The following is a 25,403-nucleotide window of genomic DNA, read 5'->3' as shown; positions in this document are numbered from 1 at the left end:
AAGGCTGTGTGCCCACGTAGCAATTTTTAAGCGTTTTTGCCGCGATTTTCGGCGCGAATACGCTGCGAAAACGTTTAAAAATCGTGTACAGAACGCCCCCCATGCATTCCTATGGCATTCCGCACATGCTGTGCTAATGCTGCGCTTTTTTCCATGGCAGAATCGCATCGCGGAAAAAATCGCAGCATGCTCATTCTTTTGTGTGGAATCGCAAAGAATTGCCGCGATTCCGCACCCATAGGAATGCATGAGAACCGCTTACTTCCCACCATGCGCGAAGTTAAGCGTCCCATGTGCGGTTGGTACCCACGGTGTGGAGGAGAGGAGACTGTCCTCCAGGCCCTGGGTACCAGACCCCTGTAAAAAAAAGAATAAAAAATAAAAAATCGGGGAATATTTACCTTCCGGCGTCCCGCGCTGCATTCCCGGCCTCAGCGTTCCCAGTAATGCCTTGCGGCAAGGACCTGTGATGACGTAGTCTCGCGTTACACTAGCGGTCTCGTGAGATCGCTATAGCAACGCGAGCCCAACGTCATCACTGGTCTCACAAGGCATCGCTGGGAACGGGAGCGCCGTTGAGACTGCACGGGATGTCGGAAGGTAAATATACCCTGATTTTTAATTTTTTTATCATTTTTAACATTCTATCTTTTGCTATTGATGCCGCATAGGCGGCCTCAATAGTAAAAATCCGGTCACACTTGTCAAACGCTATGTTTGACGAGTGTGACCAACCTGTCAATCACTTTCCAAGCGATGCTTCAAATCGCTTGGAAAGTGCTTGAATATCGCACACGAAAATCGCAGCAAAATCGCGATCATAATCGCGGTAAAATTGCGTGGAAAAAAACACGCGATTTCTGGGAAGGAGTCTGGTTTTTAGTGTTCGGAAAAAAACGCTATGTGGGCACATAGCCTAAAAAGTAAGATCACATTTTATTAAACAAACCATAAAAGCAAATACATAACAGAAAGCATTTGTTAAAAATGAGAAAAAAACACAGATGATGCGACTTGGTGGAAAGTCCGGACCTGTATTGTGTATAGTTAATTAGCAAAATAGCAAAAACGGTAAGTAATATGTAATATAAAATTATTGAAACCTGGCAATAATACCAACACTTGCACACTTATGACATTATGAACATGTTTTTTTTTTTCTCTTTGTGTCATTAGCATAATTGTCTTATTTACATGATTAATTGCTCACTTCTTTTCCTTCCTCCTTTTCTATTTTAACTCTGCTTTTGTACTGATCATAGACATGGTTATGAGTCAGAACATTTTTGTTCGAAATGCGTAATCCCCTGGATCTACAATTTTCACAGCATGTTTTTAAAGATATTGCAATAAAGATGAATTTTTAACGTCAATTCAACCATCTGATTTGGATATCTGTTGTTGGAACTTTTTTGTTTGAATAATACCAACACAGTATGCCTTCTAATAGTGTACACAGAAGCCATAGGTGCGAGATCTGGTGATCAATCCATAAACATAGTGTTATTCCCTGCAAACATATCTTGTATGCTACAATATATCACTGATTAAAACAAGAACAGCTTAATAGCTGCCAGGTAAGGGATACACAGACAGAGGAAAGCATGACATATGTCAGTAAAGTGCCTAATACACACAGTAGTAAATAAAGATCACATACTGATTAATCCATTCATGATATGCGCCATACAGGTACTGTACCTCCCTTTCATGTGGGCGCTGAGCAACATGACATGCGCTGAGCCCACATCTTTCCCTGCACATGTAAAACAGCATTTTTAGTATGATTGTAGCAAAACCTAAAAAACCTGCAGTATATAAATCTGGTATGACAGTGATTGTTGTGACCTAAAGAATAAAGTTGACTTATCACTTCTATCAAAAAGTGAATGGCATAAAAAATATATAAAAGCAGTTCTTGAACTTCTGTTGGTTTGTTCATTCTGCCTCCCAATGATTTAAAAAAGGATTGGTTCAAATTTATCCTGTGCTCTACGCTGAGTACTTACAGCAGGTTTTCCGTGTTTCTCTGAACTACGTGATTCAAACAAAATCCCCAATGGAACATTCCCTTAAATGAGGCAGATTGGGTCATTTTGGACTCCATCTTGCCTAGGATCTTGCAGTGTCCATCTTTTTGTGCGGTCATGCACAGTTTTGGGCATTTCTGAAAAGCCGGACACCGCCGAACAAACCAGGTGGAGTCCAGAATAGCTCTGCTGCCTCATTATAGTGAATGGATCCATCAGGGGTTTCATCTGAATCACGTATTTTGTAGATTTAGATGGAAACCCAGATTTAAGTGCTCAGCGTAGGGCACAGGATAAATGGATGGACAAAGGCTGTGGGAAAGTGACATAGCTCCCACCAAAAGAAATCCAGCAAAATCTGGGCTCCCAAATCCAAATGCCTTCTCCTCCTGAGTCCCACAGTACAATATTCCTAATCCACAGATAGCATCCACATGTTTGTCAATAATGTAGCGAGGAGAGCCTGCTTAAATTACAGGTGCATGGCTCCAGAAGCATAAGCTGGGTACAGTGAATTGGGTACTACAATGTATTAGGCACTAGAATTACATATTTTCAATTTTCACTCACCAATTTCCACTGTGTATTTGTTTCTGCAAGACACCAAAAATCATCACTACACCCATAGATAGATTTCCAGAGATGTGTAGTTTCCAAAAAGGGTGACTTGAGGTGGTTGTCTACTGTTCTGGGACTTAGAGGCTCTGCAAATGGAGTCTGCAAACTATTCTAAAAAAATCCACCCTATCATGCATCCAAACCGTTGTTTTCCCCCATATGTTGGACATAGGCACACTCAGTACAACTTTCAAAACAAACTGGGTGGTCCGTTTTCTCTTGTCACCCCTGTGAACATGAAAAAGTTGGGGCCAAAGCAATATTTTTGTGGAAAAAACATTTTTTGTATTCCAAGAATTCAAAATTCTGGGAGCACCATTTTGTTCAAAATGTTCATCAAACTCCTAGATAAATTCATTGAGGGGTGTAGTTTCCAAAATGTGGTCACTTGTGGGAAGTTTCTTCAGCTTTAGCATTTTGGGATCTGCAGTCAATTCCTACCAAATCTGCGTTTGAAAAGTCAAATAGTGCTCCTTCTTTTCCGAAACCTCTTATGTACCCAAACTGTAGTTTCCCACTACATATGGGTTTTAAAGAAATCGAGTGGTCCATTTTTTCCTGTTATCCTTGTGAAAGTAAAAAATTTGACGCTAAAGCAGCATTTTTGTGAAAAACACGTAATTTGTTCATTATTTTCCTTCACTTTCTGTGAAGCATCTATAGGGTTAGCATAACCTTCCGGAATGCGGTTTTGAATACTGTGATGGGTGCGGTTTTTAAAGTGGAGTTTTATTTGAGGGTTTTCTGACATATACTGTAGACCTTGCACGATTACCACCACTATAATTATTTACATAAATTTTTTTTGAATAAAATCTACAATCAGTAATTAAAACAGATCAGACGGAGGAATATTTTTAGATATCTGGTTTTAATTATTCAAAAATAATAGAGATGATGCATAACTTTTAAGCAGTTCTGCCATGATATAGAAAGTAACATGATGAGCATAACGATCATATAATTATAGTAACTAGAGAAACATTTGGTATTTGTGCATTAATCATGGAATAAATGTCAGCAGGAACGATTTTTTTCACACACATAATTCAGCGCAGTTACACAGTTCATATCATTCCAGGCTCCCTTCAGGTTTTCTCCGCAATGCTCTCCGGAATCTAAATAGTTGGGCTCATTCACTCCCCAGTTTCTACAAAAAAATGGAAGACACAAATCACTACAAATAAAAATTTTCAATGTTTAAAGGAAACCTGTCATCATAAAAATGCCGTTCAGTTTGCAGGTACTATGCTATAGAGCAGGGGAGATGAGTATATAGATATACAGTATAGTTGTGTGAGAAAAAATTCAGCATAACCCGTGTTTTAATTATTTATACCTCTGGTCTTTCTGGGATTTTCGGTCCAGTGGGCGGTCCTACCAGTGACTGCCAGCTTTCCTTGTATAAATGTGCATGCAGAGGCAGCTGTCAGTCACAGAAAGGACCGCCCACTGGACTGAAAATACCACAAAGAGCAGTTATACAAGCTATGCAGAATCTTTTCTCACAACACTATATATCAATCTACTCAGCTCCTCTTGGTCTATATAACATGATGGCTGCAGATTAGATGGCATTTTCATGGCGACAGGAATCGTACATATACGGCCCTGTGAGAAGCGCATTTCCATAAACTGCTGTTCGAGACCCTGTAGTAATGCCCACGATCGGTGCTAGCGCCGATTGTGGGCATTTAACTCCTCTGATGCTGCTGTCAATAGTGACAGCGCCATAGACCTGCTTATAGAGTAAAGGGGTTCCCTTTTTGTCCAGATCGGCACAACGCAAAAGTGCTGCAGAGCATTAGGCCAGCAATAAGACCTAGATGAGAGGTTTTTTCCTCCATCTTTTTTTTATGGTGTTCTCCGATTTTGTTATGACAGAGAATTGGCGCACATTCTGATCACACTCTAGACGAACTCTGATCAGATTAGGTGGGAGTTAAATAATGTAATTCCCAACCTAATCTGATCAGAGATCGTCTAGAGTGTGATCAGCTGGGGACTGGAGTACATTTTTAAAAAAATTTATGCCACTTTTCTGGCACAAATTATCATGAATTTGTCAGGCGTGATGGACTACATCTTAGACCACTCAGATTTGCGCCCACTTTTTCAAGAAAATTGCAGTTCTAGTCATTCTCCCCTTTGAAAACAAATGAACACTCGGGCAAGTTGATCACCATGTAATTATGCAGAGGAGCCTAAAGGCATGCCCTCAGAGAATCTTTTGAGCAAAGCTCCCTTCATAAAGACCATAAGAAGTAGCCTATTGAGTACACTAAATAAAAAAGGCCATATCCCTGGAACCACATGGCAAAATAAAAGTAGCAGTTTTAGTAAATCTTCTCAGTTTATTTTTGTAAGGCTTTGTAAATCATGGATTTGAACTACAACCTAAAACAGACATGTATAAATACATAATTAGATAGATTTGAGTGATGGGTGATACATTAAAAATTAGATATGAGAGAGCAATATAGATATAAAGAGAGATGTGAAATAAAATAGATATTAAAATATTAAAGAGGAACTCACAATGCTAACAAAAATGAATTAAGTATCTTGTAAAAATCCTAGATTTCCCCTAATCCTGCTGCTTTGAATTCATTTTGTGCTGTATCACTCCATTGCAGAGATATTTACATGTGTTGCTTTTGTAGCACAGCATGTGAAATCTCTGCTTGTAGTGCTGCTAGGTGTTTCTGTGGCGCCCCTGAGGCTTCAGTCGCCACAGAGGTACTGCATCTCCTCCTGAGGTGTGGTACCCCACCATCCAGGTAAGGTGGAGACTCCTGACCACGCTCCAACACCTGCACCCCCACACCACAAAGTAGTGTAGCAAAGCACCTTCGGCGGCTCCCTGCTTGGAGTATAGCAAAGCAACTATTGGTGGCTCCCTGCTTGGAACACAAAACGTGCTGGGAGGTGGGTGGAGTTAGTATATATATTACAAGAGAGGGAAGTTTTAGCGTCTTTGAGTAGTCTGAGTCATAGAGTGAGGAATCAGCCAGCGAGCGCGGCTGAGTGGATCCCTAGAGAGAGGGATGGATGGTTGGAAGTGCTGCAGCAGATCCCAGTGACCTGGGTCTGCTGGCACAGGAAAGGAAGAGTGAGAGAGCGACAAAGACCGAAAGCCTAATTCTCCATAAGAAGGAAAGATTAGATCGGAACGTGAGGAGACAAGAGAACAGAGGACCTGGGTTAGAGGAGAACCCTTCCTAGAAGTTCTAAGCGCAAGGCCGGGGCCCGGTCCCCGAGGTTGTACGGATACTAATGGTCCTGCAGCAGACACCGGAGGAATAGAAGTAGTGACCACTTTATTCCCACACAAGACTTAGGGGCACAACAGCAACATAATAGTGAGCCGGGACTTAGTAGCAAGGAGTCCCCAAAGCAGGCTACAGCTGTCTGCCGTACAAGTAGAGTTCATAGGAACATCTGACAGGAGGCACTCCAGTGTAACTCAGTACTGAGAGTACTTCATTCTTAGGCGCTATAAGAGGAGACGTTCAGAGAAGCTACATGTTGGCGGAGTGTTGGAAAGGAGTGCTTCATCGGGCCTGGAGGTTGACCTAGTCCCTGACCCGGAGGACACGGTACGGAAGTGGGCACCTGTTTGCATAACAGACTGTGAGTAAAGCTTTGGAACTACATGCCCTGGTGTCCTCCACTTATTCCTGCACCAACACATTCAGCACGGCTACATCTCGGTGCCATCCACTACACTGTCTGCGCCTATTCCCTGCCTCTTCATTTACTACACTGCCCTGGGACTCCAACCCTGCCTGTGGAGGGCTACAACATCTTGGCTGCACCACACCATCAGTCCCTGAGGATCTGCATGCAGCGTCGGCTTAGCACCTCCCTTGCCGAACACCACAGGTGGCGTCACGAATCACTTATAAACTTTATTCCCAACTCAACCCCCTTTTACATGGGCGCCCAGGGCCACTCACCGGGTCACCGCTGCTGTGACATTCCCATCTGAGAGACCGGCCTGGTACCGAGTACCCCCACAGCCCTGGGAGGGTGACCCATTTCTTCAGAGTCTTCTCTAGGGGCTTTCACTTTCACCCCTCCCTCTCAGACTCTGCCAATCACAACTACACAGTGTCTGAGACTGCTAGTCTTCTAGATTAGCCACTGAGCATCATAGAGGGAGGAGTTAAAGTCCATGTCCCCCAGAGAAGACTCTGAAGAAACACACAGTTAATCTGCAAACAGAGATTTCACATATTGCAATCCACAAGCAACATATATGAATATCTTTGATATGGAGCGATGCAGCGTAAAATGGAAAAGACAGGCAGAATTAGGGGAGCTCACATATTTTTACAAAGTATTTAACTTATTTTTTGAGCAAGTAACAGGTCCTCTTTAATTGATGTAAGATAGAAATAAATGATGATAGGTATTAAACATGGATAGACAGGTAATATATATATATATCTATCTATCCCCTGGTGCTGCTGTCTGTCCTGGGTCTGCTGTCTCTCCTGGTGCTGGCGTCTGTCCTGGTGCTGCCATCCTGGTGAGGACCACACTGTCTGTGTAAGTATAGAAGCTTTGAAAATGTCTGTCTATCTTAATTTATTTTGCTGTTCCTTTTAGACTGGTTGTCTCCTGGTGCTGCCGTCTGTCCCTGTCCTGTGCTGACTGCTGTGCTTTTGGACTACTGCCTGTAATGTATTGGTGTCCATTGCTTTTTTTTTTTTTTGCTACATTCTGTATGGCTCTTAACAAGTTTAATTTTTGTTATCCTTTTTCTTTCTGTAGTGTTTCACTTGACTGTTGCCTGCGCTTCAACCATGTCCTCAAGTGAAGAACTGACTTCGTCCCAGGGTGGAACTGATAAAGTTTATGTAATCACACTTGCTATACTGATTGGTATGTCGTGACTGGCAATACTATACCTGTGTTAAATCATGTAATTTCTTTACAGGTACCTGGCAGTGATGAAGAGCAGGAGCAGTCGAGTGGAAATGATTCTTCTCAGGGTCGTCGGGCTCATGTGTCTCAGGAGAAATTACGGGATGTAAGTATTCTTTTCATCAGACTTGTATTTGAATTTTTTTTCAGTTTTACTTAAAATTGTCTTTGTTTTATTTGATCTATAGGTTCCACAATGGGAAGAAGCCAAACAGGACATTGACAATGATCAACTCATTAACCTTATGCAGGAGTGAGCACCGTTGTGGGATACCCGTGATTGCCAGCACTCTGACGCTGTTGTTGTTGTGTCCCACGAATGGGAACAACCTGTAATATACAGTATATATTCTCTGTGTTGAGTTTTTCCTCCAATCAGCAAATTCCCTGTTGTTGCTAGGTAGAATTAGACTGTGTGAAGATTGGCCCGATGTCCCTCCCGTAGTTGAGCCCTGTATTAGGTTGCTCCTCCCTTCTTCTTCAGTTTAGCCTACAGCAGCCATTACTCAAGACTCATGTGTACTCCCCTGTACAGATTACTCCTTTTTAGCTACTGTTCATTGTAAACTAATACAAAATTTTGAAGAAAATAGCATCGTTCTCCTGGTATTTCTACAGTTGCATTGCCGGTGGAGTTAAACTATCTGCGGACGCCTGGTGGTGTGAGTAAGAGTTACACAATTATCTAAGAAGCTGATAGTTAGAATGCTTGGGATTCGCAGCCATCAGGAAGAGGCATAATAGTAAAAAGGAATAGCCGTGACCAGGAACAGTATACAGCTGTAATCCAAGAAGAGGATTGTTTATAAGGCTAACTTAAAGCCACAACAACAACAGCAGCTTACATGGGTTGCAGACATTTTCTGTGTTCCTCACCTCAAAAAATTGCACAGCCAAAGATTTACCTGTTACTAAGAACAGTTTACAGCCTGTAATCCAGAGAAATCCAGAGAAAGGATCATCTATAAGCTATTGAGAACCTGCAGTTTACATAGACTTGTATCACTTTCTCTGTGCCTTTCAGCTCATCTAGTTGCAACTTTGTATTGGTCTCCTTGACAACCAGGAGCAGAACAGCCCCCACCCTTGCGCTCCTGCCACTATGTCCCAGACTTAAAGAATAACGAACCAATTATATGTACAAAGGAATATAACATAGTTTAGTGAACATGTATTCCCATAAAAAAGTTTTTAATGATATAATTAAAAAACACCTATTCCCGTGAACAATTGATATAGAAAGACCAAAAATTGAAGACAAAAAGCCCTATAAAAGGCTACAATAAACTATCTATACCCTTCCTTGCCGTGGAGGTTGGCACCCTAATAAATACGATTGTTTGGCGCCCCACTCAACGTCGACTGACCCTGTCTCCCCTAGCTCACCCTAATTACAAAGGTGTTGGTGAAGGTCTTGTTTTCCCTTCCTTCATTTCTAATCTATTGAACATTGTTTTCCCACCTTTGTAATTAGGGTGAGCTAGGGGAGACAGGGTCAGTCGACATTGAGTGGGGGCGCCAAACAATCGTTTTTATTAGGGTGCCAACCTCCACGGCAAGGAAGGGTATAGATAGTTTATTGTAGCCTTTTATAGGGCTTTTTGTCTTCAATTTTTGGTCTTTCTCTATCAATTGTTCACGGGAATAGGTGTTTTTTTTAATTATATCATTAAAAACTTTTTTATGGGAATACATGTTCACCAGACTAAAAGAACCCTTTCACTGACAGTCCTGCAGCAGCAAGAAAAGGAAACAGAACTTCTCACAGTTCACAGTGAAAGATCCAAATGATCAACCAATCCTACATGGAAGGTCAAAGAGAAGCTAGAATCCACCAAAAGTGAATTGCTACACCACACAACTTCCCTATGAAAAGAGTACTGAACCAAGTGACTGTTTTAACTGTGCCTGCCTCTCAAGAGTTACCACCATAGGGAGCCCTTGAACAATTGTACTCTGCATACCAGTCTTATAAAGACACGTAAAAAATACATCTCTACTCTGCTGAAATTAAATATGCCAGAGTCTCTAAAGGAAATCCAGGACTTCCAACAGCTCAATGCCAAACGAGACTGCACCGTGCATGATATTGTGGACAATGCAGAAGCAAAAATCGCACAAATGTCAGAAGCGGCATCGTACAGATCCAGGTCCGCTAGGAGCTCAAAGCAGTCAAGTTAAGCTCATCTAGGTACTCAACCCTAAGTAAGCAATTCATAAGAGCGTGTGCCGAAGCGGAATCTACGAAAGGGCAAGCCATTTTTGCAGAAAAGGAAGGCAGAGATGGAAGCTAAATCTGCACTCAAGAAAGCAGAGATGGAAGCTGAATTTACATGCAAGAGGGTGGAAATAGAAGCCCTGCAGAAGGAATGTGAACATGCAGCAGCCATGGCAAAGCTAAAGGTTTTCCAGCAAGCCCTAGGTGGGAGCGGAGGAGGCAGCCTCAATTTATGAGAATTCGACACGAAAGACTCACTTAAGCACACAGGAAACTACATGCTGAGCCAAGCCAATGAACACCTGACCACCAACAACATTCCCGTCAGTACCGACCCCTCTCCAAAACATCAAGACGTCGATCCGCCTGCAGCTCCCAGCTTTCAAGGTCAGTCCAATGTGCCACAAACATTCAAACTTGAACCTCCTTCATGCTTCAATACACAGCCAAATCCTACACCCCAGCAAAGCCATATAGCTCCAGTCACATCTATGGCAGAAACTATTCTCAGTAAACCGGTTACTGCACTAAATGTTTATGCCGCACCATACTATCCTACGTTTCTATGTAAAGTCGCTACAGACCATAAGAACAGCGCTTGTCTTCTCAAAGTCAAAGAAAACTGACATGTCTGACTTTGCAAGGTACATGGTTCGCCATGAACTTACTAAGACAAGGTTCGATGATCAACCAGAGAACTATAGAGGTTGGAAATGTGCCTTTAAAGCCGCAATTAGTGACCTTGGCATCACCGCTGCTGAAGAGCGGAATCTGCTAATCAGGTGGCTCGGACCTCAATCCACAGAGCAGGTCAAGAGGCTCAGATCCTTCCACATCAGTAATCCAGCAGCTAGTCTCATGGCTGCATGGGAAAGACTAGAATGTAGCTTTGGTAGCCCTGAAGCCATAGAGAATGCATTGTTCAAGCGACTACAGGATTTTCCTAAAATATTCGGTAAGGACAGTTAAAAATTCCTAGAGCTCAGTGACCTGCTCTTAGAGCTCCAGTTAGCCAAGGCAGACATGCACCTACTTGGCCTCAGCTACCTGGACACTGCTTGTGGGGTGAAACCCATAGTTGCCAAGTTACCCTACAACATGCAAGAAAGGTGGACCATACGAGGGTCAAACTTCAAAAGACAATACCAAGTCCCTTTTCCTCCATTTTCCTATTTCTGTGACTTCCTCAAGGAGATTGCAGAGTGCAACACCGACCCCAGCTTCTGCTATGAAGAACCCAGCGGCTCTGCATCATCTCCTAAGTATGAGAGTTCGTGCTCTCACAACAGTAACCGCAGTGATGAGGTGTCTGCAAAAAAGATAGAAGTTCTGCCTACACCGACATCAGCGCCAGACAAAGGCAATGAAGGTGAGACGGTGGAAAATCCGAACTGCCAGTGTCCAATTCACAAACTGCCGCATCCCTTAAAGAAGTGCATCAGCTTCAGGAAGAAGCCCCATCAAGAACGAAAGGAGCTCTTGAAGTTTGGAGTATACTTCAGATGCTGCACCTCTACCAATCATCTTGCTAAAGACTGTGTCATCGCCATCAAGTGTCTAGAGTGAGACAGTGAAGACCATGTACAAGCGTTCCATCCATCACAGCCTGACTCTGTGTCTACATCTTCTCCCACCACAAGCCATGGCGGGGAGAGTTCAGACCAAGCATCAAGCCATGTTGCGGTAACTTCCTCATGCACCAAAGTCTGTGGAGAAGGTCTTCGAGACAAGTTCTGCACGAAGATTTGCCTGGCAAGGGTGTATCCCAAGGGTCATCCAGAGAAGGCAGTCAAGGTGTACGTTAGTCTGGACGACCAGAGCAACAAATCACTGGCCAGGTCAGAACTCTTCGACTTGTTCGACTTAAAAGGAGACGTCAATCCCTACATCTTGGGCACCTGCAGCAGCGTTATAAAAAACTGTGGAAGAAGGGCCGGTGGCCTCATAGTATCTTCTCTTGAGAAGGACGCCATGGAGATAGCAATACCCACACTTGTTGAGTGTAACCAAATACCATTCAACAGGGAAGAAATCCCAACACCAGAAGTCGCTCTTCAGCACCGTCATCTCAGAATGATAGCCAAAGAGATGCCACCACTGGATGACAAGGCAGACATCTGTATTCTCCTCGGCAGAGATATTATACGACTGCACAAGATGCGTCAACAAATCCACGGACTACTCAATGAACCGTACGCCCAGCGCCTTGAGCTAGGCTGGGTTATCATCGGCAACATCTGTAGTGGCCAGACAAAGGATCCAGGCAGAATCTCCTCTTATAAATAGTGTTGAGCATTCCGATACTGCAAATATCGGGTATCCGATACTTTTTGCATATCAAATACCGGAATCGGAAGTTCTCATAATGCTATGAGCCAGTTTGATTTGATTCAGCCAATGAGGAATCCTGAGAAGTGTGGGCACATCCTGTTAGGCATGTAAACTAATGGCATGGCTGTGATTGGCTGCGAGCAGACCACCCAGCTGCTCCTCCCCCAGACACACGCTGAACAGTGATCTATAGAAAGTGAAACTAGCGAGGGAGGAGGAAACGACCAGTTCTCATTTCAATGCCAGAACACACCTCCCTTGACGTTTATCTTAGAAGCAAGAGATGATATCTTGGAAACCGTGCAGACTAGCCACAGAAGGTATATTACTTATTGTTAGCATTCTGCAGCCTAGATATGCACTGAGATTGTGTGAAAAGCCCGGACAACCTGTTCTGTTATGTATTTCCGCCAAGTTGGATCGCCCGCCAATGCTGGTGGGGTACTCGGTACTGGGCCCTTTGGTTTCAATAGGAGATGTCACGGTAGCTGTGACCTGGTCCGTGGCCTTGGGCGTCCATTGTTAAAGGGAAATGTTGAACGTGTGGATGATGATTAAAGTTTATGAGTGAATGATTTGTGACGCCACCTGTGGTGTTCGGCAATGAAGATGTTAAGCCGACGCTGCAGACAGATCCTCTAGGACAGATGGTGTGGTGCAGCTTTGATGTTGTGGCCCTTCACAGGTAGGGCTGTAGTCCCAGGGCAGTGTAGATGGAGAGGTAGTGAAGAGACGTAGATGGTGCAGTGCCAGGCACAGAGATGTAGCAGTGCTGAGTGTGTTGGCGCAGGAATAAGTGGAGGACACCAGGGCATGTAGTTCCAAAACTTTACTCACAGTCTGTTGTGCATACAGGTGCCCGCATCCGTGCCGTGTCCTCCGGGTCAGGGGCTCAGTCAACCTCCAAGCTAGATGAAGCACTCCGTTCCAACACTCCGCCAACATGTGCCTTTTCTGAACGTCTCCCTCTATTGCTACACAACCCCTTTAACATAGTCAACATCTTTGTAACTCCGAACGTCTTAAAAAAAAAATTAATTCCTGCTATTCCATTTGATTAGGCTAAACCTCTATGCCTTTAATGTCTCCTCCACCTCCCCCAATACATTCTACATTATTCTTAGTTGTTTTCCTTCATGTAGAATTAACCTACAAGGAAAGAAAGGGTTTATTTTAATTCTATATTTCTGTCCCATTGACTTGCATTGGTTTCCGGTATCGGAATCGGCGATATCCAATACTTTTTGGGTATCGGTCTGATCCAATCCGATCCGATATTTCCCGATTTCGGAAGGTATCGCTCAACACTACTTATAAAATGCTTATCACGTCAGATCACCATGACTTGTACCCCATGCCAGACCCACGTCATTACTAGATGAAGGACAAGTCAAATGACACTAAGTGTCAACAACAACCCTCTGACAATTCAAGTCTGCTCTATGCTCAAGACTACTGTAACAACTGGGTAGCTCCCTCGTCTTCTATTCAGCAAAGACTGAGTTGCCAAGGGATCCGCAGCAAGTAACTTCTAAGTTCCCAACCTTTGACGCCTATCTCCATCACAAGCCTGGTCAAGCCAAAGCCGTGCTAGACTTTAGTGCTCAAAGTGAGAGACCCTCTCTCAACAGCCTATCTCTTTCCAATGGTGCTAGCGTTCGCCCCATGCAACGCAGCCTCAGCATACTGCCGGATGTCGAACAAGACACGATCATTTCCCAAGCATCACCCTGTGATGAACTTCCGATCGAATGATGAACCTCGCCTGTTGAAAACAGCATCCACAGTCCTCTTGGGTTCAAAACACTCATCGCAATTCAAGGCAGGGCACCACTGAGACAGCTCGCTACTCAGGGCATCAACAGGAACACTATGTTACCATCTCAGAGACAGCAAAGGTGGGAGACGGGGAAGAAGTCCCTAAAGGCCATACAGCAACTCCAAATCCTGCACCGTAGTTCTTTAATGATTCTTTCAACCATCATCAATAGACAAGTTTCCATTTCTTACAACACATCTATGAAGACTACAGCTGCATGAACCTCTCCAAGTGCTTCAGTTTGCTGGCTCCTTCGAACAGGAGTCACAGGAACGTAACTTTGTTGCTGGACTCTGCCATGGTGGGGAGCATACCTTCGCATGCAACTGCCATGCTAGGACACAGGACTATCAATGTCCAACTGAACTTTAAAATTACCCTTGTGAATTAGAACTTTTACTATTGGGTTGGTGGAAGAGTTGCATGTTGCGGCTTCCCCAATCCGAAGATGGGTTTTTCTAGTGGACTTATTCTTCAATTTTTTTATTTTTTATTCAAGGACTATGTTTTACCGCAAGTATGGACTTGATTTCTGCATGTTGCATTGTTTTGTCATCTCTCCTCTCATTTCAGTTTTCATGACATCGAGGGACAGAGTCGACTCCTGCGTCGCACAAGGACTTATGAAATCTGACGATTTCAGATGGGGAGTGTTGTGTCCCACTAATGGGAACAAGCTGTAATATATATATTCTCTGTGTTGAGTTTTTCCTCCAATCAGAAAATTACCTGTTGTAGCTAGGTAGAATTAGACTGTATGAAGATTGTCCCTATGTCCCTGCCATAGATGAGCTCTGTATTAGGTTGCTCCTCCCTTCTTCTTCAGTTTAGCCTACAGCAGCCATTACTCAAGACGCATGTGTACTCACCTGTACAGATTGCTCCTTTTTACCTACTTTTCATTGTAAACTAAAACAAGATTTTGAAGAAAACAGCGTAGTTTCTCCTGGTCTTTCTACAGTTGCATTGCCGGTGAAGTTAAAACTATCTTTGGACGCCTGGTGGTGTGAGTACGAGTTACACAATTATCTAAGAAGCTGATAGATTGCTTGGGATTCGCAGCCATCAGGAAGAGGCAGAATAGTTGTGTTTCGACGACTCTGGGAAGAAGTGGCCAGATCGCTGTTGCATGATTGGGAACGTGCCACGCCACGTACTAGGAATGTGTAAGTATTGCAATGTGGTGTGACGCGCCATTGAAACTGTAAATGTAGGTGCATTGTTTTACAATTAATTTTTCCCTTTTTTTTCCCCTTTCACAGTGAAGAGAATAACAGTCTGTTGGCGCTTGATGAAGGATCGCTTCAACAAGGACATGAGAGAGGAGAGCCAGGTTAAAAGTGGTGCTGCTCAAAGGATACTAAGAAAATACAAATACCACCGTAACCTTGCTTTTCTGAGGCCTGCGCTTGCTCAGCGAACGTGAGTATCTTTTGTGTTGTCTTACGGGATGAGATCTGAATTTGAGCATGCGCCGCCCCCAGAGGCCATTTTCCCAGAGGCCAACGCATCGCAGCAATGGAGCTGTGGTGGCCTCCGGGCTTTGACATAATGCCGGCGAAGCCCCCCACGATGCACAAAGAGCTGCCGCCCCCGCAGCACAGAGAGCCGCATGGAGCACCGCTGCCACAATGAGGTAATAGGGATACTTCACTTATTGTACACCTTCCCTGTGAGACGCCCCTTCACCTCGTCATCGGGACCACTCCCCCCCACTATATGCGGTGATCGGTGATGGATCCGCACCCGCCCTATAAGACAACACTCGGCGTATAAGAAGACCCCCGACTTTTCAGAAAATTTTATATTTTAGCTGGAAAAGTTGGGGGTCATCTTATATGCCCAGTAGTCTTATACGCTGGAAAATACGGTAGTTATAATATGATAGATATAGATCGATAGCATAACTGTACTTACGTAAAGGTCACTTCTGATCCATCTGCCCATTTCCAGATGTGAATATCCTTTGCGTCTCGTCTCAGTCCTATCCAGTATCTAATGTTTCTTCCTAACCATGTGTTCAAAGAATCCTACAACCAAACATCATTAAACTGAATTTCATTTAGGAACTGATGTCCATTGAATTCTTACTTTTATAGCTAATTTGATTATTAAAAAGAATAACAAAACTATTCTTATGTCTTGTTATTAATTACAGATCTCGTGTGTAAAGTTAAAAACAATAAGGCCTGAATCATCAAGCAAGCAGGATATTGGTGTAAAATTGCTTAATATTTTGCAAAATAATTGTGCAACTATTTTGTGACTTTTGGAATTTTTGTGCTAGTCCAGTTAGTGTACTTTTTTAAAAGTGGGCAAAGCTGGGGTGGAGCGGAGCGTCACTAACCCTGCCCTGACAAATTCACTAGAATTAAATTTCTCCAGAAATGTACACCAGCCTTTGACTGGACAAACATTTCTTGTGGTTGCACCCTCTTTGTACTGGAGTAAGATGCACAGACTCATAGAATCCTAGAATGTTAGAGTTAGAAGAGATCCATGGTCATCATGTCCAACCCCCTGCTCAATGCAGTGCAGGATTCACTAAACCATCTCAAACAGATGTCTGTCCAGCCTCTGTTTTGCAGACTTCCATTGAAGGAGAACTCACCCTCTCTCGTGGCAGCCTGTTCCACTCATTGCTGACTCTCACTGTCAAAAATTTTCTTCTAATATTTAATCTGTATCTTCTCCCTTTCAGTTTTATTCCATTGCTTCTCATGTTTCCATGTGCAAATGAGAATAAGGACGATCCCTGTATAATGTAACATCCCTTCAGATGTTTGTAGACAGCTATTAAGTCTCCTCTTAACCTTCTTTTTTGCAAGTTAAACATTAAGTGGTCTCCTTCACAACGCTGCCAGTTTCCATTTTTGCATTTTCGTTTTATCCTCCCCATGTTCCCAAAGCCATAACTTTGTTATTTTCCTCTCCACATAGACGTATGAGGGCTTGTTTTTTGCGTGATGAGTTTTACATTTGACTCACAAAAATTCCAAGTGTATTGAAAGTGTGAAAAAAAAACAATACACAATTCTGACACTCTAACATTTTTGGGGGTATTGTTTTTACGGCGTACATTGTGTGGTAAAAAAGATTTTTTAATATGATTCTCTTCTTCAGACTGATTATGCCGACAACAAATTTGTCCTTTTTTTTACGATTTATATTTATTATGTTGACTGCTTGTTACAGAATTTTTTGGTAGTCATCTTCTGTTATCTACGACCAGTAACCCTGATGTGTAATATGCACCTATATATACTCCAGACGAGGAAGAGGATGGTGCCAGCAGAGAAGGGGATTTTCATTAACATGGGATCATTCATTCCATTCCTAAATTAATCTTTCATTAAGTATAATTACGGTATAATATAAAGAAATAATAAAAAAATAACGCCCTGTGTTTTGGTTTGGTTCTCATTCATCTTTCACTATTAATTTTGATTTTGTATGGTTCTTTTTGTAAAATTTAAAGAGTATTTAAGAAATTGACAAGTATTAGAAGGCTTATAGAAAAAGAATGCATGGTGTTTCTACTCTGCCCTTTTTTAAGCAACTTCAAAAGTTTTTTTTTTGGATTATTTCCCCCTTTCCATTTGTTCCGCCATGCTATATAACTTTTCATCTAATACGTTTTTTTGAATGAACCCTAAGAGTGATAGTGAGCAGCAACGTCTATCCAGTCACAGCTGTGGTCACAATATGGCAACAGAAATGGCAGATAGCTGCAGGAGAACACTGGGCAATTCATATGCAGTTCACCTGATTCAGTACTGTTGCTGCCTATGCAGAGCACAGGAGGCATATGAGTTGGTAATGGACTGCTGATCTCTGCTGCTGATCTCTGCATAGCCAGTGACCAAGGTGACAAAACTCAATTAACTACGTGAAGAGCTTTGTCATTCTTTAGCCTCCAGGCATGCACTCGTAGCATGGCTTAGTGCAGTGGAATCTTGGCTCTTTTGACAATAGGGTCGTGGATTGGGGTGAAATATTGCAATCCCCAAAAATTTTGCATCCTGAACAAATAACTCCTATGGCACTCTATGCTTCGCCACTGAACAGTCAGAACATTTATGATAATAGCTGGTTGGGTCTGGACTGAAACATCCCATACAGCCTGTTCATAAGAATGGTGATTTTTTTTTTTAATGAAAAGAAGACTGAATTTCTAGTATGACCTCATTATATACTGAGTATCCCAAAGAACACAGTATATGAAAATAAGGTAACATGTCTGCTTCTTGTATACATCACTCACCGATTCATTCCTGTCCTTTATCATGGCTAGAAAAGAGTTAACTTTGTAGCATTCACCTTGGGCTTCATCCCAGTTTCTCTTTTGCGCAGAGAGATGATAACATGAAGAGCCGATGGTATGCCAGCCAACGGGGCACAATGTGCACATTTTACCTATGTAAATTAGAGTAAATGAGACAGAAGAAGCAGCATCCAGATTGTGGTCACTAGAGGTGAACAATGGTGTACCTACCATAGAGACACTGATAATGGAAAGGGGCACTGAACTGAAATAAAAATGACATACTGGCTATAGGATTTCTGTCCTCCTCCAGATCCAGAACATGGGCCCCAATTTGGCATGGTCCATATGATGTGAATAGTACTTGATTAGTAGCTAGGCGTTCCTTCACTCAAGGCAAGTATTTCAACGTACTGCCTTAGCTAATCATCTAAATTCTCTGCCAAGACAGAGAGGCATGTTGACATCTCTGCTGACACCCAAGATAACCTGTTAGATAATTGCTTACCCATCGAATCAATTAGTTCTGTCACTTTTGTCTTCAAGTTGTCCATCTCCTCCACACCATGCTTCTGGGATTCGGAAACTGTAGGGATTAATGCCACATTTCAATTCAATCTATAATGATATACATCCAAATACTGTGATTTCAGTGTGGGATCCAGTTTTGGGCTCCACATTTTAAAAAGGATATTCAGAAGTTAGAGTCAGTTCAAAGGCGGCAACTAGATTATTAAAAGGGATGGAAGGCCTCTCTTATGAGGGGAGGTTGGAAAAGTTGGGCTTGTTTTGCTTAGAAAAGAGACACGTCAGAGGAGCTCTCATGTATATCTATAAATATATATGTGTGGTGAGTACAAAGGAATGGCACACGACTTATTCCAACCAAAGACCATACTAAGGATCAGGGGGCACTCATTATGGGTGGAGGAAAGGCGATTCCAGCAGCTAAATAGGAAAGGGTTCTTTACAGTTAGAGCAGTCAGACTGTGGAATGCCGACCATAAGAGGTAGTGATGGCTGACACTGTAGCAGCTTTTAAAAAATGGCATTGTGGAATATAGATGATTTAGTGACAAAGATTGTATAATTGATGGAGAAATATTGAACTTAATGGACCTAGGTCTTTTTTTCAACCTATGAATCCATGTAGCATACAATTATTCTGGAAAGTGGTCAGACAATAGAGTAAAGCAGTATCAAGGGTATATACTGATTTGCAGGACATTGGTGGCGTTACCTTGCTCATTTATTGTCTTCAGTTGACCAACGATAGATGAATCTGCAGAAACAGAACAAAGAGTTGATCAAGATCTTTATTCACAACCGGATGGAAAAAAACTGTTCTTGAGTGATAAGATGGCCTTTGACAGTAGCAGATACCATTCCAAGTCTCCAGGGACCTCCGACATCTCCAATAGGACTAATCAGTGATCATAGAGGTTGGATTTCAGATCTCATCAACTAGATGATGTCAGATACGGAACCTATTCCCAAGCCTCTAAAGAAATAACTTGTCCATTGAGCAAAGCCCATTTTGCCTGGCAACAATTTATGCCTACGGCTAGCTTAACATCAACAGGAGAAATCTCTTTAATTGATTTAATAAGCTATATTTCTAAAATTCATCACTGAGTAATTTTATGTATATTCACAGTGATTTGAAGTAAAATTTTCACTTACAGTTTCAATATATAGCTACCTCCTCCATTAGCTATAGAGCTGTCCCAAGAGGGGTCTTCCGTGGTGAACACCTAGAACCTATGCACAGGATAGGTGAAGAGTGTCTGACCCATAGGGGTACTACTACCACAGGGCCCCCATAATCATGAGCGCAGATGGTCCACATCCTCTGACAAGAGAGTAGCAGTTGTGCATATAGGATGCTGCTCCCAGCCAAGTCTATTAGCCTAAGAGGCATAGCCTAGCACTATACTTGGACTTCACTGAAAGTCCCATTGGTTTTAAATAAAGTCTCTCTCTTTCTTTCCACAGTACCATTCTCACTTGTTGAAACATTTGTATTATACTTACTGAATGCACATACGAAGATTATCAAGAATATCACGATCAGCAAGATTAAGGCAAGGAGAGCAATTCTGAATAGTAAAGACCTCTTCCTCCCAAAACAGGATTCAACTAGATCATAAAAAATTATATAATAATAAGCTTCATTATTTACATCTATAAAACCTCCTTCCATAGACCACACATAGAGGCAGTAATGAGGGCGATATAGGTTTCAAGAAACCATGCTTAACTAACGAGGCTTACAAGATCCCATCGAATACTACATTGCAAGTATGACATGATCGGTAAATAATGGTGGTGCTTCAGATAGATAGATTGATAGATAATAGATAGATATGTAAAATAGTAACATAGTTTTGAAGGCTGAAGGAAGACCTTATGTCCATCTAGTTCAGCCTATTTTTAGTGCAGCTGTTCTGCATTGTTGATCCTGGGGAAGGCAAAAAACTCACAGAGTAGAAGCCAATTTTCTCCATAGGGAAAAAAACTCCTTCCCCTAAGCTGGGTCAACCATCTACCTATAATATTCTGTTATTCGTAACCTTCTATACTGTTACTCACAAGAAAAGCATCCATTCCTTTCTTAAATTCAATCAGTGAGGTGGCCATCACCACTTCCTCAGGAAGAGAATTCCAGAGCCTCACTGCTCTTACTGTGAAGAACCCTCTTCTATGCTGGTGCAGAAATTGTCTTTCCTCCAAACGAAGAGAATGCCCCCTTGTTCTTGTCACAGTCCTCGGTACAAACAGTTCATTGGAGAGATCTCTGTATTGCCCTCTGATATACTTGTACATACAGTGGGGAAAAAAAGTATTTAGTCAGTCAGCAATAGTGCAAGTTCCACCACTTAAAAAGATGAGAGGCGTCTGTAATTTACATCATAGGTAGACCTCAACTATGGGAGACAAACTGAGAAAAAAAAATCCAGAAAATCACATTGTCTGTTTTTTTTTCATTTTATTTGCATATTATGGTGGAAAATAAGTATTTGGTCAGAAACAAGCAATCAAGATTTCTGGCTCTCACAGACCTGTAACTTCTTCTTTAAGAGTCTCCTCTTTCCTCCACTCATTACCTGTAGTAATGGCACCTGTTTAAACTTGTTATCAGTATAAAAAGACACCTGTGCACACCCTCAAACAGTCTGACTCCAAACTCCACTATGGTGAAGACCAAAGAGCTGTCACAGGACACCAGAAACAAAATTGTAGCCCTGCACCAGGCTGGGAAGACTGAATCTGCAATAGCCAACCAGCTTGGAGTGAAGAAATCAACTGTGGGAGCAATAATTAGAAAATGGAAGACATACAAGACCACTGATAATCTCCCTCGATCTGGTGCTCCACGCAAAATCCCACCCCGTGGGGTCAGAATGATCACAAGAACGGTGAGCAAAAATCCCAGAACCACGCGGGGGACCTAGTGAATGAACTGCACAGAGCTGGGACCAATGTAACAAGGCCTACCATAAGTAACACACTATGCCACCATGGACTCAGATCCTGCAGTGCCAGACGTGTCCCACTGCTTAAGCCTGTACATGTCCGGGCCCGTCTGAAGTTTGCTAGAGAGCATTTGGATGATCCAGAGGAGTTTTGGGAGAATGTCCTATGGTCTGATGAAACCAAACTGGAACTGTTTGGTAGAAACACAACTTGTCGTGTTTGGAGGAAAAAGAATACTGAGTTGCATCCATCAAACACCATACCTACTGTAAAGCATGGTGGTGGAAACATCATGCTTTGGGGCTGTTTCTCTGCAAAGGGGCCAGGACGACTGATCCAGGTACATGAAAGAATGAATGGGGCCATGTATCGTGAGATTTTGAGTGCAAACCTCTTTCCATCAGCAAGGGCATTGAAGATGAAACGTGGCTGGGTCTTTCAACATGACAATGATCCAAAGCACACCGCCAGGGCAACGAAGGAGTGGCTTCGTAAGAAGCATTTCAAGGTCCTGGAGTGGCCTAGCCAGTCTCCAGATCTCAACCCTATAGAAAACCTTTGGAGGGAGTTGAAAGTCCGTGTTGCCAAGCGAAAAGCCAAAAACATCACTGCTCTAGAGGAGATCTGCATGGAGGAATGGGCCAACATACCAACAACAGTGTGTGGCAACCTTGTGAAGACTTACAGAAAACGTTTGACCTCTGTCATTGCCAACAAAGGATACATCAGAAAGTATTGAGATGAAATTTTGTTTCTGACCAAATACTTATTTTCCACCATAATATGCAAATAAAATGAAAAAAAACAGACAATGTGATTTTCTGGATTTTTTTTTCTCAGTTTGTCTCCCATAGTTGAGGTCTACCTATGATGTAAATTACAGACGCCTCTCATCTTTTTAAGTGGTGGAACTTGCACTATTGCTGACTGACTAAATACTTTTTTTCCCCACTGTATATATTAGGTCTCCCCTAAGTCTTCACTTTTCTAGAGTAAATAGACCTAATTTTGATAACCTTTCTGGGTATTGTAGTGAACCAACTCCATTTATCATTTTAGTAGCCCGCCTTTGAACCCTTTCAAGTTCAGTAATGTCTTTCTTGAGCACCGGCGTCCAAAATTGCACACACTACTCCAAGTGTGGTCTGACGAGTGATTTGTACAGAGGGAGAATTATGTTTTCATCTCGTGTCCCCAGACCTCTTCTAATGCATCCCATGACCCTATTTGCTTTGGTGGCAGCTGCCTGACACTGGGTACTCCACTTTATCTTCTTATTGACTAAGATGCCTAAGTCTTTTTCCATGTCTGATTTCCCCAGCAGTTTCCCATTTAGTAAGTAATTGTAGCATCTGTTTCTCCTTCCCATGTGCATAACCTTACACTTATCTGTGTTAAACCTCATTTGCCATTTTTCAGCCCAATTCTCCAATTTACCCAAATGTGATAGATATAAATAGAGATGAGCGAATACGATCGGAATAGAATATTGTTTTTGCAATATTCGTCTAATACAGCCGAACGTCATTAGAGTCAATGGGAGTAGAAATTACCAAATATGTTCAGAACCGATCATAAGACATACATTCGGCACGAATATTGTTCGAATATGGCTCAAATATGTCAAAATCAGATTTGGGGACAAAATCCGAACAAATTCGCTCATCTCTAGATATAAATAATAGATTAATAGAAAGACAGAATTATACTTTACATTTGCCCTTCATAGTGTTGTTTTCTACTGTCCGAAACACATCATCAGTAATGACTCCATTATCCTTTTCCGAATACCCTGTGGAATAGATTATAGAAATTTAGGTTCTTCGTACCAACACCGTGTATTCTTACCGTCCCACCAGGACAAATCTCACTGTTTCCATCTTACCAATGTCATTACTTTTCCCGTCCATTCTCTTTTCTGCTCTTTTCTTATCTACTACCAGTAACCCTGATGTGTAATATGCACCTATATATATACTCCAGACGAGGAAAAGAACAGTGCCAGCAGAGAAGGGGATTTTCATTAACAAGGGATCATTCATTCCACACCTAAATTAATCTTTCATTAAGTATAATTATGGTACTAATATAAATAAATAATAATAAAAAATAACACCCTGTGTTTTGGTTTGGTTCTGATTCGTCTTTCACTTTTAATTTTGATTTTGTATGATTCTTTTTGTAAAATTCAAAGGGCATTTAAGAAATTAACAAGTATTAGAAGGTTTATGATAGAAAAAGAATGCATGGTGTTTCTACTCTGCCCTTTTTAAGCAACTCCAAAGGGGGGTTTTTTTTGGATTATTTCCCCCTTTCCATTTGTTCCGCCATGCTATCCATATAACTTCTCACCTAATAAGCTTTATGCCTACAAGTGATAGGCCGTCAATATCGGAATTGATGGCAAGGGCAGAATATGTTCAGGGTGGCAATGTAGGCTCTAACCAGGGCTCATTATTCTGACTGAGCGAACTCAAATTCATCAAGAACGTTGCACATTCGAATTCCCGAGCATTTTCCTCAAAATTGGCAAAATTCGGCCAAAGTTCGGTAAATTATTGAGTTTCCACTAATGCTTTTGTTAGGACTTTGACTAGGATAGTGGTGCTGTATGATGAGCGGGGGGTTGGGGGGAAATGTTAGGGGAGGGGGTGAGGAGAGTCAAAGGAATCACGGACTGTTATTCATTTTTTTTTTAGTTAGCTGGTTGGCTTATTCTCAGCTAGTTCAGATAGATAGGATCCTGTGTCAAATTGCCTTTCCAGCATAGAAATCCTTTGTGCGAATTCTGTGGTCCAGCCACCAGTCCACATTTCAGCATAAAAATCTTTTGTGCTAATTCTGTGGTCCAGCCACACTATCTCAACCAGGGCTGTGGAGTTGGAGTCGGAGTCGGTGCTCATTTTGGTGGAGTCGGTATAAAATGGACCGACTCCGACTCCTAAAATATATAATAAATTGTGTACAGTAGTTCAATGCAGAATGTGCTGAATATTTTTTCATAGGAATTTGGGAAACCTTTGAATGTCCTGTAAATGGCTATTCTGTTCCTGATCTAAGGCTACATTCACACACAGTATATTTGCTGCATTTTTTGAGGATACGTTTTTGAGCTGCAAGCGCAGATCAGCTTTTTAAAAGGTTTTTGAGCACATAGATAATGTTTTCAATAGCAAAAGCAGATTAGAAGTCTGCTCTATCCATCTATCTATCCATTTATCCATATCTTATCTGTACCAAAAAGAATGAAATCCGGGTAGCACACAGACTAACACTCCTTTTTTTTAAGCACCAGTCTGGTACACCTCATAGCTGCCCAAAAGGACGCCCAGGACAGGCATTGCTCGTCTTCAGTAACACATCAGCATCAATTGATAGTTGGAATAAATAGACTGCGTTCATCACCAAATCTTCCTAAGGTGCGGCTTTATTTTCAAGTGTAGGGGTGTCCAGTATGAGGTTTTACAGCAGCTGAGGTATGCAGTATGAGGTTCTGCAGAACAGTGTGAAGTTCTGGCCCCCCTAGGTTTGATCCTGGCTATGCCTATGGTGTGAATGTAGCCTGCGGATATAGGCTTTGTCTTAGCTGAAATAAGTCAGTGCTGCACTCCAGAACCAGTGAAGCTCCTCCTCTACAGGCAAGGGTACAAAGTAAACACACTCAGAAAGAAGGAAGGCCTGCACTCATCTCAGAAGAATTGCTAGAGTGAACAG

The 25,403-nt window shown here is 42.2% G+C and overlaps 1 protein-coding gene and 1 long non-coding RNA gene across 2 annotated transcripts; one reads left to right on the top strand and one right to left on the bottom strand.

Moving 5' to 3' along the window:
- Nucleotides 1-3,500: 3,500 nt before the first annotated feature.
- LOC141100457 (CD209 antigen-like protein C) lies at nt 3,501-23,872 on the bottom strand. Its single transcript, XM_073588964.1, has 8 exons — nt 23,575-23,872; nt 23,404-23,481; nt 20,247-20,351; nt 19,453-19,494; nt 18,721-18,798; nt 18,213-18,364; nt 15,866-15,978; nt 3,501-3,798 (listed from the first exon to the last, which is right to left on the bottom strand). The coding sequence occupies exons 1-8, from the start codon at nt 23,729-23,731 to the stop codon at nt 3,666-3,668; spliced, it is 858 nt and encodes a 285-aa protein (XP_073445065.1). The 5' UTR covers nt 23,732-23,872; the 3' UTR covers nt 3,501-3,665.
- Nucleotides 5,250-8,130, top strand: LOC141100456 (uncharacterized). Its single transcript, XR_012234698.1, has 3 exons — nt 5,250-7,513; nt 7,594-7,686; nt 7,769-8,130. It is a non-coding gene; the product is annotated as an uncharacterized lncRNA (long non-coding RNA).
- Nucleotides 23,873-25,403: the final 1,531 nt, after the last annotated feature.

This window comes from Dendrobates tinctorius, unplaced genomic scaffold (genome assembly GCF_039654945.1).
Source record: "Dendrobates tinctorius isolate UK_male_01 unplaced genomic scaffold, ASM3965494v1 ptg000104l, whole genome shotgun sequence".
Classification (NCBI taxonomy): domain Eukaryota; kingdom Metazoa; phylum Chordata; class Amphibia; order Anura; family Dendrobatidae; genus Dendrobates; species Dendrobates tinctorius.
Note: the sequence above shows the minus strand (reverse complement) of the source record. Positions and strands in the feature narration are given on the sequence as shown.